Source organism: Miscanthus floridulus, unplaced genomic scaffold (genome assembly GCF_019320115.1).
Source record: "Miscanthus floridulus cultivar M001 unplaced genomic scaffold, ASM1932011v1 fs_879_2_3, whole genome shotgun sequence".
Classification (NCBI taxonomy): Eukaryota; Viridiplantae; Streptophyta; class Magnoliopsida; order Poales; family Poaceae; genus Miscanthus; species Miscanthus floridulus.
Window position 1 is genome coordinate 63,281 of NW_027097397.1, and position 10,722 is coordinate 74,002.

The 10,722-nt window shown below is 45.7% G+C and overlaps 1 protein-coding gene across 1 annotated transcript; it reads right to left on the minus strand.

The window, feature by feature from the left end:
• Window positions 1-3,750: 3,750 nt before the first annotated feature.
• On the minus strand, window positions 3,751-5,925 carry LOC136533425 (uncharacterized). The gene is made up of 3 exons (XM_066525979.1): window positions 4,824-5,925; window positions 4,523-4,593; window positions 3,751-3,933 (listed from the first exon to the last, which is right to left on the minus strand). Exons 1-3 carry the CDS (start codon window positions 5,923-5,925, stop codon window positions 3,751-3,753), a joined length of 1,356 nt encoding a protein of 451 aa, XP_066382076.1.
• Between the last annotated feature and the right edge of the window lie 4,797 nt (window positions 5,926-10,722).

Genomic DNA, 10,722 nt, shown 5'->3' on the forward strand with positions numbered 1-10,722 from the left:
TTGACATGCACTACATAGCTTATCCTTCTCAAATATGACATCTTTCAAACCTCTAACTAAGTCATACTTAATCAACTTGTTCAATTGTTTCATTCCAACATGACCAAGCCTTCTATGCCATAACCAACTCATGCTAGACTTAGTGATCAAACATGTTGTTAATTGAGCTTCTCTAGCATTAAAATCAACTAAGTATAGATTCTCATATCTAAATCCTTTGAATATCAAGTTAGAGCCATCTACACTTATGATCTCTACATCATCCACACCAAATATGCACTTGAAACCAAGATCACATAATTGAGCTACCGACAATAGGTTGAAGTTCAAGCTCTCTACTAGTAGCACATTAGAAATGCTCAAATCATTGGATATTGCAATCTTACCAAGCCCTTTGACCTTGCCTTTGCCATTGTCACCAAATGTGATACTATCAATCCCATTGCTCTTATTTTCATTGATTGAATTGAACATTCTTGGATCACTGGTCATGTGTTGTGTGCACCCACTATCAAGTACCCAATGCCTTCCTTTGGCTTTATAATTGACCTACAAAAGAAGATCAATTCTTTTTAAGTACCCAAACTTGCTTAGGTCCTTGTAGGTTAGTTACCAAGGTCTTTGGTACCCAAATGGTCTTCTTCTTTGGGCCTATAATTGGTGTATCAATGAACTTAGCCTTCACACTATTGGCACCCTTAAAAAGCATGTAACAAGAATCAAATTTAATTGAGGATACATTAGGTAGCTTGTTCTTGTTAATCTTGCAATATTGCTCTATATGCCCAACTTGCTTGCATCTATTGCAAAACCGACCATTGCCCTTCACAAAGCTAACTTTGGGAGTGACAAAGGCCACCTTGCCTTTCTTGGGGGTATAGCCTAATCCCTCTTTGTTGAGAGAAAATCTTTGGCTACCCAAGCACTTTATCAAGCGGGCATCTCCACCATAGGCATTGCCTAAGGCATGAGTGAGCTCATTCACCTCCTTCTTGAGGGTCTCATTTTCCACCATTAGTGAGGTATCACAAGAGAGACCATCACTCAAAGGTGAAGTGGAAGTGGTAGTGCTACAAGAAAAGTTAGTGGTAGCAACTACAATGGGCTTATAAAAAAAATTCATCAATAAGATCACAAGTTAGTCCCAAATCACATGATACGATCACTTGCTCCTTCTTGGCTTCCTCCACTTTGACTTGCTCAATGAGAGAGGAGTGAGCCTTTTCAAGCTTAGAGTGAGCTTTGCCAAGCTTATCATGGGCTTCCATTAGCCTCTCATGAGTGGCATTGAGCTCATCAAAGGATTGCTCAAGAAATTTTACCTTCTTGCGTAATTCTTTGCACTCCTTTCTCTTCATCTCATTGCAAGCGTGCACTTGCTCACACATGTCCAAGAGTTCTTCCTTGGGTGCGACACCACACCACACCATACTCGCCACAACAGAATGGCGTGGTGGAGAGGCGAAACTAGATGGTGGTCGGCATGGCTCGATCCATGATGAAGGCCAAAGGCATGCCAGTAAAGTACTAGGGTGAGGCGGTGACCATGGCGGTGTTCATCCTTAACTGCCCTCTGACCAAGGCCCTGATGGGCAAGACGCCGTTCGAAGCTTGGTATGGGTGCAAGCCGAGCGTGTCCTTCCTCTAGACATTCGGCTGCATCGGCCACATCAGGAAGACAAAGCCGATCCTCACCAAGGTGGAGGATAGGAGCACACCGATGATGTTCCTAGGCTACGTGGAGGGTACCAAGGCATACCAGCTCTACGATCCACACAGAGATAAGGTGCTTGTCTCGTGCGACGTCATGTTCGACGAGAAGGCGGCTTGAGACTGGACTAGTCCGAGCACGGGGGAAGCTGGCGGCTTCACCAGCACCTTCATCATCGAGCACTTGGTCATCTATGGTGGTGGAGATGCTGGGGAAGAGGTGCCAAGCACTTCGGAAGGGGTGCCGAGCACTCCAGCGATAGAGCCAAGCACTCCTGAGGTAGTGCCGAGCACTTTAGGAGGGATGTCGAGCACGCCAAGAGTGATCCCGGGAGGTTCTACAGTGGTGATGACCACTCTAGGACGGATGTTGAGCACTCCCGTAGCAGAGCCAAGAGGTCTTGCAGTGGTTTCGACCACTCTAAGACTAAGGCTGAGCACTCCTACAGTGGTGCCGAGCACTGCAGGAGTAGTGACAAACTATCCAGAAGAAGTGTCGAGCACTGCAACTAGAGCACCGAGCACTCTAGCGGCAGAGCCAAGCACTCCAGCGGAACAGGGAACTCCAACAACACCGATTGAGTTCGCCTCACCTCCAAGTGACATCACTGAGTTTGTGGATGCCTTCCACGAATGTGAGGAGGTGCGGTTCCGTAGGCTAGACGACATCGTCGGTGGCACAGGGCCCACAGGACTGGCTGGTCGGCTGCTCAATGATCAAGAGCTACTGCTCTTCAGTGTAGAGGAACCACCCACGTTAGCGCTGGCAGAGCATAACGAAAACTGGCGACGGGCGATGCTGGAGGAGATGAAGGCGATCGAGGAAAACGAGACATGGCAGCTCATCGATCCACCTTCAGGATGCCGTCTGGTCAGCCTGAAGTGGGTGTACAAGGTCAAGCGGGACGAGCTCGGCGCCATTGTCATGCACAGGGCAGTGCCTCGTCGCCCGAGGCTTTGTTCAGCGCGAGGGTATAGACTTCGAGGAGGTCATTGCGCCAGTAGCGCGCATGGAGTCTGTTCGTTTGCTACTAGCTTTGGCAGCAGCAAAGGACTGGCGCGTCCATCGCTTGGATGTTAAATCGACCTTCCTCAACGGTGAGCTGGCAGAGACGGTCTTCGTCAGGCAACCTCTAGGTTTCGCCATCAAGAGAGAGGAGCACAGGGTGCTCTGATTGCGTAAAGCGCTCTACGGGCTGCGGTAGGCCCCACGAGAATGGAACGCCAAACTTGACAGCCACGCTGGGTGAGCTTGGGTTCTAGCGGTGCGCAACCGAGCACGCGCTCTACATGCGACTGACAGGGGAAGGAGGAGCTCATCAGTCGACATGTATGTAGACGACTTGATCATCACCAGGCGCACGCATGAAGGATATCAATAGCTTCAAGCGCGAGATGGCAGGCTCATTTTCGAATGATCGATCTCGGCGCACTCTCCTACTACCTCGGCATCGAGGTGAGACAGGGAAGGAGGAACTCAAGCTCGGTCAGAGCGTGTATGCCTCGAAGCTATTGGAGTGGAGTGGCATGGCTGAGTGCAAACCTATGCGTGACTCCGATGGAGGAGCGGCTGAAGCTGACGAAGGCCAGCACCGCGGCGAAGGTGGATGCAACACTCTACCGGAGCATCATCGGCGGTCTGCGCTACCTAGTCCACACAAGGCCGGACATTGCATTCGCCATGGGCTATGTCAGTCGCTTCATGGAGGATCCCAGAGAGGATCACTGGGCTGCAGTGAAGCGGCTACTGCACTACGTCAAGGGGACGGTGGATTAAGGGATCATCTTTTCCAAGACCAGCAGGAGTAGGCTGCAGCTCACTGTGTTCAGCGATGCAGACATGGTGTGGGACATCGATGGACGACGGAACACCTCTAGAGTGCTCGTCTTCCTCGGATCGAACCCAATTTCATGGCTGTCGCTGAAACAGAAGGTGGTGGCACTATCTACGTGCGAGACAGAGTACGTAGCAGCGGCCACAGTGGCGTGCCAAGTTGTGTGGCTACGCCGGCTGCTGGGCGAGCTGATCGGTGCGGAAGCTCACCCACCAGCACTGATGGTGGACAACCGGTTCTGCACGACCGGAGCAAAGACATCGACGCGAAGTTTCACTTCCTCAGAGACTATGTCGACGAAGGGCAGATCGTCATTGAGTTCGTCGAAACTGATCGGCAACTCGCGGACGTCCTCACCAAGCCGCTCGGACGTCTTTAACTCACGAAGCTGAAGAAGATGATCGGTATGGAGAGGGTACAAGGGATAGCAGTAGGATTAGGGGAAGAATTGTTAGATAATCTACTGTTTCCTTGTGTGAACACACAGCAAGGGAAGGCGGCGTCGAAAAAGGCTCCCTACTGTGGTATTGTAGCCGCTGTAGAGGCAGGCGCCGAATGACTCACCTGCCATACTGTAGCCACATGCAGGGACATGCGCAGAAGTCGGTCCTGCTGTGTTATCTAGTCACTGTAGCAGCATGGGTGATGTACTAGGACTAGATGGATAAAGTTGTATATATAGTTTGTCCACTGCAACTCAACAAAGAGAGTTCAGTTTTGCCATCTCTTATATAGTGCTCGGGTCAACGCTGGTGCTTGTACTATGTGTATGCTCTGTTCTTCCTCTTCTTCTACCTCGAATCCATAGTGTGTGTGGTCGGACAGCCTCGGTCATGCTCAACCGTGGTCGGCAAGACTGGTGAGTGGTCGACTCACCTGAGCCGGTGATCCTGTGGGCTAACAGATCTATGCACAGAAAGGAGAGAAAGTTAGTTGGCAGCAAGCCTTCCAAGTGAAAGGTGATGCACGATACTTACTGATGTATTGTTTGGATTTTTTGCAGACCTGGCCGTCTGTATGAACTTTTGATATGCTGATACTTCAATACCTACAAAACCGATAAATGCATAAGCAACGGCAATCAGGGGTTATGTAGGGAACTGGCAAAGATACAGAAAACACAAGCAAATTAAACAAAGGTGATGGAGGTGTCAGGTGGCCATCAAATGGTTACAAACAGCACCCATGTTAATTTGCTAAGGCACTCAAAATACCCACACAAGGACTGTATGCAGTACATAGGCGTGTTCAGAATAAGAGAAGGTAACATATATGTACCTGGAGTCATGACAAGATGACAGGAGAGTGTGCTGGTACGAAAAGCTTGCTTGTAAGGATTATCTTTCTCAAAGGGAAACCCTCCAAGCGTTTTCACCGTCTTGTTCCCAAGGTGAACGGCGACCACCACCCATGTATTCCGACGATCACTGGGTTCCACCCCGGACTTGAGGTAAACAATGTCACCATTGTCTGCACTCAGGATGGGGAAAGCACAGTATAGATCCCTGAATGTCAACTTCAGGTCAGATTCACAACTTTGCCCACATATCAACGACAAATCTGCTGATTCCTCGACTAAAATGTCAGCAACGTCAACAACACATCCCTTGGTCCAACAGTTGGAGGAGACCATCCGACTCCATGTCACAGCCCTCCAACCATCCTTTGTCTTGGGCTTGCCGTCCATGTTTTCGCACTCAAGAAACCTGATCAAGTCTGAATCATAAAGGACATCATTGTCCCAAGGGTCACTCGGTCTTTCAGGAACTCTCACGCCATGCTCAATCTCGATGAACTTGAGCACGCCATCAACAAAAATGAGATCCCGAAACAACCTTGCGGAAGCTCCTGGGAGTCTTAGTCTGACCCTGTTCGAAGGCAGCGGCCTGGCCAAGGGAATCAAACGCAAGCTGAGGGGCTCCTGAGACAAGTCGCACGCCAGCAAGCCACTTGAGAAATCGACCCAGCCTAGTACACCTTCTCCAAGCGTGATCACCTTCTCTGGACTAATTGCCTTGGCCCCAGTATTTGGATTGAGCAGTGTGCTAGAGCTCCATGTTTTACTCTCGGACGAGTAGATGTAAAGCTGGTAATTGAACGGGGCGTCAGGGGCATCGAAGAGAGCAGCCATGAGATAATTGCGGCCTCGGGGCACGATTCCGTACTCCCTGACTCTACGAAGACCATGTTCAGCAGCACGACGACTACCATCATCAGGAAGCTGGATCCGTTCCAGTGACGGCGACTTGGTGTCGCCAGCGCCAGCCGTGTACATGAAAAGCTCATCTACGCCGCAGCCGAGGAAGAAGTGAGCGCGAAGGAGGACGAAACGGCCCTCCGCGCCAACCACATGTGGAGGGCCGTCGAAATCGGCGGTCATGTAAGTGAGATAAGGATGTTAGCGTTGATCTCTTTCGACTCGGCCCAACGGTCGAGTCGGCCCTTGATCCAGTGCCCTGATCGGGGACATTCAATTAAACTAAGGTTGGTGGACCCCGTCGCGTAGCACAATATAAATGGATATGGAGCTAGGGCGCACACACGAGGTTCACGACAGCTGCCATGATCCCCACTTACTGCCCTAACCCTACTGATCAAGGGAGTGCTGAAGCGGCGGGAAGTGCCACCACACCGGACTCCACTACGTCTTCTACCCCAACGCTGCCGCCACAGGATCCACCACCGCCGCCGGACGACGCCACCGACTGGACCTCGACATGGACGGCTCATCCCCTCCAAATCTGACGGTCAGCCACTCCTACATCTCCCTCTCTCACTGTCTCTCTCTCTCTCTCTCTCTGTATCATGTTATAGGTCGAATTTGAATCAAACAATAACAGCTTCACCCTCTAATCTACACCTAGATAATCCTAAGAAACTAACAATGGTATCAGAGACAGGTCGATCTAGTGTGTAGATCGTGTCAGAGGTAGCAGTGTAGAAGTAGATGAGATAGATCTGGTTCGGATCGAAAGAAAAGGGAAGCAGAGGGTTCATCGAACCCTAAACCCTAATTAGGAGAGGAAAAGGAGTAAGAAGGGGAATCTCGATTTCGAATAAGGACCCTAACCCCAAATCGGACAAGATCCGAGAAGAATAGAAGAAGACCCAAAAGAGAAGAAGAAGGGGAAAGGAAAAGAGCTAGGAAGGCGGCTTACCTCGCCAGTCCTCCACTCATCGGAGCACTCCAGGATAGACTCCGCGCTGGTGAGCTCGGGGTAGTCTCAGTTTTCGGCAATTAGAAAGAGGGGATTATGATCTCGAATCAAAACCGAAAGAAAACCGAATCGGGTTAATCCTAACCCTAACAAAACCCTAACCCTAACTCATGACGAGGAAGGGGAAGAGAGTGAACGAACAAGGGGGAGGAGCTCCTACCTAGGGGTCTACTCGCTCCTGTCTTAACCGCCGCCCATCGCATGGACTTTGCGCAGGTAGTCAACCCCAGCCGCCGGGGCGAGACAAGCGCCATCGCACGGTCTCCACCTCGGGCTTGGGCCAAAGGGCACCACTGTGGTTCCGCTCGACGGTGCCGCCCGCGGCTCCGGCCGCACACGTGCGCTGGCGAGGGGTGCCACGGCGGAGCCACCATTCCCTGTGCCGCGTCCGCCTTGAGCTTGGCTGTGCTCTATTGCTCACTAGGGCTGAGAGAGAGAAAGGGGAAAGGAGAAATGAACCTAAGGTTCTGGGGGAGGCGGCCCAGCGCCGGTTTTGTTCGCCCAAGATTAGCGTGTGGCCGTCGATCTCAGATGGACGATGCAGATCAACCGGGCTAGATTGAGCCAAGGCGAGAGCGCGCAGCGGGCGACTTTGCCGGCCCAGGCCCAGGTTATGGCCTAGGAGGCGCCGCTGGCGCGGCGGAGGTAGTTGGGCCGGGCCGTTTTGCCGGTTGGGCTAAAAAACAGTATTGACTTGAGTCCATTTTTCCTTTTCTTTTTCCAGTAAATCTTTATTTCCTCTAAAATAATTAATGGCTCAAAGAAAATTAGTAAAGAGAATTTCCCTGTGGGTAAAATTCATCAATTATCGAGTTTCCGCTGCAAAGTTTAATGTTGATTATATCTTCTAATTACATTCAAACCATCAGGAGAATTTAATTTGAAGAGCAATTATATTTAGTAAATTATGATTATGTTAATCCTCTAATTAAATTGGAACCAACGGAAAAATTTAAATTAGAGGAGTAGTCTGATTTGTTTATGTTAAATTATGGTATTATTATCTTCTGACCAACGTTGATGATAACAGTATTATAATGGATTTAAGTTCAAAGTTTAAATCTTTGATAAATTTTACACCAACGTTGTCAATTTTTTAGAGAGTAGATAACGACCAAGAAATGCTCCTAAACTAAAAGAATATATTTCATCATCAAGTTTCTGCTAGCAATGATGTTAATTATCTTTCAATTAAATTCGAACTAATGGGAGAATTTATTTTTGAAGAGCAGTTATATAGATTTCAAGTTAATTTATGAGTTTTACACATTAATTCTATTTTCTGTCCAATGGTGATGTAGAATTGATGCAGAAGCATATTGTATGTTTTATTTTTAACCAATGAGATCACTCGGCTGCATGCCAACGGACTGTAATACTGGGGTATGTGAATGAAAAGACTTGAGTCAAGCCAGTCCAGGACAATTTTTTGTTAGTTTATTAATTTTCTGATTAAATTGAAACCAACGAAAAGATTTAATTGAAAAATAAAGTATAAGTGAATGTTTTAGTCGTCATGACTAAGTTTTCGTATAAATGTATCCCGCATGGAGAGAAGTTTTAGCATAATACTTATGCTAGTCAATCCTGTATGGCAGGAAAAGTTTTATGATGATTCACATGTTTTGTATCCCGTATAGCGAGAGAAGTTTGAGTAGCTCTTATGTTGTACTAGTATTGACCTTGGCACAATAGAAAGCATCGTCTTGGTTAATACTAACCAAAAGATAAGAAAAGATGTAAGCGTGACTTCCAAGAATACTGCTAATAAAACACCTCGTTGAGTTCTTGAAGTGAAATAAGGAAAGTGTACTCCTAAACGGATCAAGAAATAACTTTGTTTTACATAACTAAATCATGTGAATGAAGTAACTTATAAGTCTCCTTCATAAGTTTTTTTTGAATAGTTCTCGAAATTATGGCAATAAAGTTCATGCCATGTTTCGAGGGGGAGAATATTAAGATCAATTAAGAAAGATACTCTTCATTAAGAGTGAGTTAAAGATTAATTAACATGAATGTGGCCCTCGAAGGAGTACAACTGGTCACAACAATGATACCCCTAAGCAGAGAAATAGCTAAATTCCTGGACCTTTTAAAGTTTCGACAGGAACATAGCATAGTCAGCCTCGAAGATGTTGAGGTGGTGCTTAAAGTGCCATATGAGATTTTAACAGATTAAACCCTAAAATAAGATATTTGAAAGATACACTATCTTTAGAAAAGATGTGAAGATCTGGGGGAGCATGGTATGTAGAGTTATATAGAGACCTAAGACTTGAAGAGAAGAGGGACTGCATGCCCACTCCAGTAACTAAGAAGCAATAAGTTTCTCAATATCTATTGATGTTGTATGACTAATACAACACCTGTTGTTACCTCTTCGAAGAAGATGAATAATATAAACAAGGATTTTATTATACAGGAGCCTATAGAATCAATTGCCTCTTGGCAATGAAGAGCAACAATGGCCCCATATGAAAGTGTCAGTAGCTGAGGCCCCAGAAAGTCTCGAAGAATTAGTAAACTAGTTTTCTAATGACTATGAAGTCTATGTTAGTGAAGGAAATTCAAATGGAGGGTGATCCTATCTCATTTGAAGAAGCCTATGAGAAGCATTTACTCATCTAAATGGCAAGAAGCTATGGAAGTTGAAATGAATTCGATGAATACCAAAGATGTTTGGGACTTAGAAGAAATTCCTAATGGAGCCAAAATAGTAGACTGTAAATGGGTCTACAAGACAAAATGTGACTTCAAAGGAAACACAGAAAGATATAAAGCATGACTTGTAGCAAAATGCTTTATGCAAAGAGAATAAATAGATTACAATGAGAGTTTTCTCTCTAGTCTTATGTAAGGATTCTTTTAGAATCATAATGGTGTTAATGACACATTATGATTTAGAGTTACATCAGATGAATGTAAAGACGACATTCATCAACGAGGATTCATATGAAAACGATTACATGGCACAACCCAAAAAGGTTTTGTCGTGGAAGAAAAGAACATATAGGATGCCGCCTGTAGAAATCCATTTATGGGTTAAAAGTAAGTCTCTAGACAGTAGTATTTGAAGTTGATGAAATGATAAAAAAGTTTGGGTTTAAAGAAAATAAGGACAATAGCGTTTATGCGAAGTTCAAGAATGGAAAATTCATTTTTCACATATGTGAATAGATGACATTCTACTCACTAGTAGTGATGTTAATCTGTTATTAGAGAAGAAGAAGTTTTGTCCTCAAGTTTCAATGTGAATGATCTTGGTGAAGCCGTCATTGGTTCTAGGAATCGAAATTCACCAAGATAGAAGAAAATCGGGTACTAGGACTATCGCAAAGGCATACTTAGAAAAGATTCTAAAGAAATAAAGTATGCATGCAAGTAAACCTATGTCTGCTCCTATAGTCAAGGGTAATAGATATAGAAACTTTTAGTGTTCCAGGAACCGATATGAGATCGATTAAATAAATATGGTTCTATATGCTTCAGCTGTTGAAAGCTTGATGAGTGTACAAGTATAAGTAAAAACTTACTCTGACTGTAGTTTACGTATCCAGAATATTTTGGCAGAAGTTCAGTCTAGATATAGATCATTGGAATGGAGTTAAAAATATCTTATAATTTTGCAAAGAGTCATAGGTCTCATGCTAAGTAAGAAAGAACAAGTACTCTCAAATAGTTGAGGGTACAAATGTTAAGTCTTGGCGAGATATGTAGAGAAATCCACAATAGTTGATAACACAACAGTTAGGAGTATTATTGTGAAAAAACTTCAAAGAAACAGTTGTGGTGTCATCAGTGATGCATACCATAGTATAGCTTGACATGAGGCTTAAGGAACAGGCAAAAGGGGATTAAGGGAATTAGTACCCGGATTTAACAATGATAGACACCAGTAATAACCATTTAAAGTTAGTTAACTCCTAAGACAACATGTCAAGTGTGCTGCCAAACAC

Excerpts from the sequence above, each read along its gene's own strand:
- LOC136533425 (XM_066525979.1), bottom strand. The coding sequence starts at position 5,925 with ATGACCGCCGATTTCGACGGCCCTCCACATGTGGTTGGCGCGGAGGGC. Across the intron at positions 4,594-4,823 it reads TCATCTTGTCATGACTCCAG|GTATTGAAGTATCAGCATAT; the intron begins GTACATATATGT and ends TCGGTTTTGTAG. Across the intron at positions 3,934-4,522 it reads AAAATCCAAACAATACATCA|CTTCGTGAGTTAAAGACGTC; the intron begins GTAAGTATCGTG and ends CATCTTCTTCAG.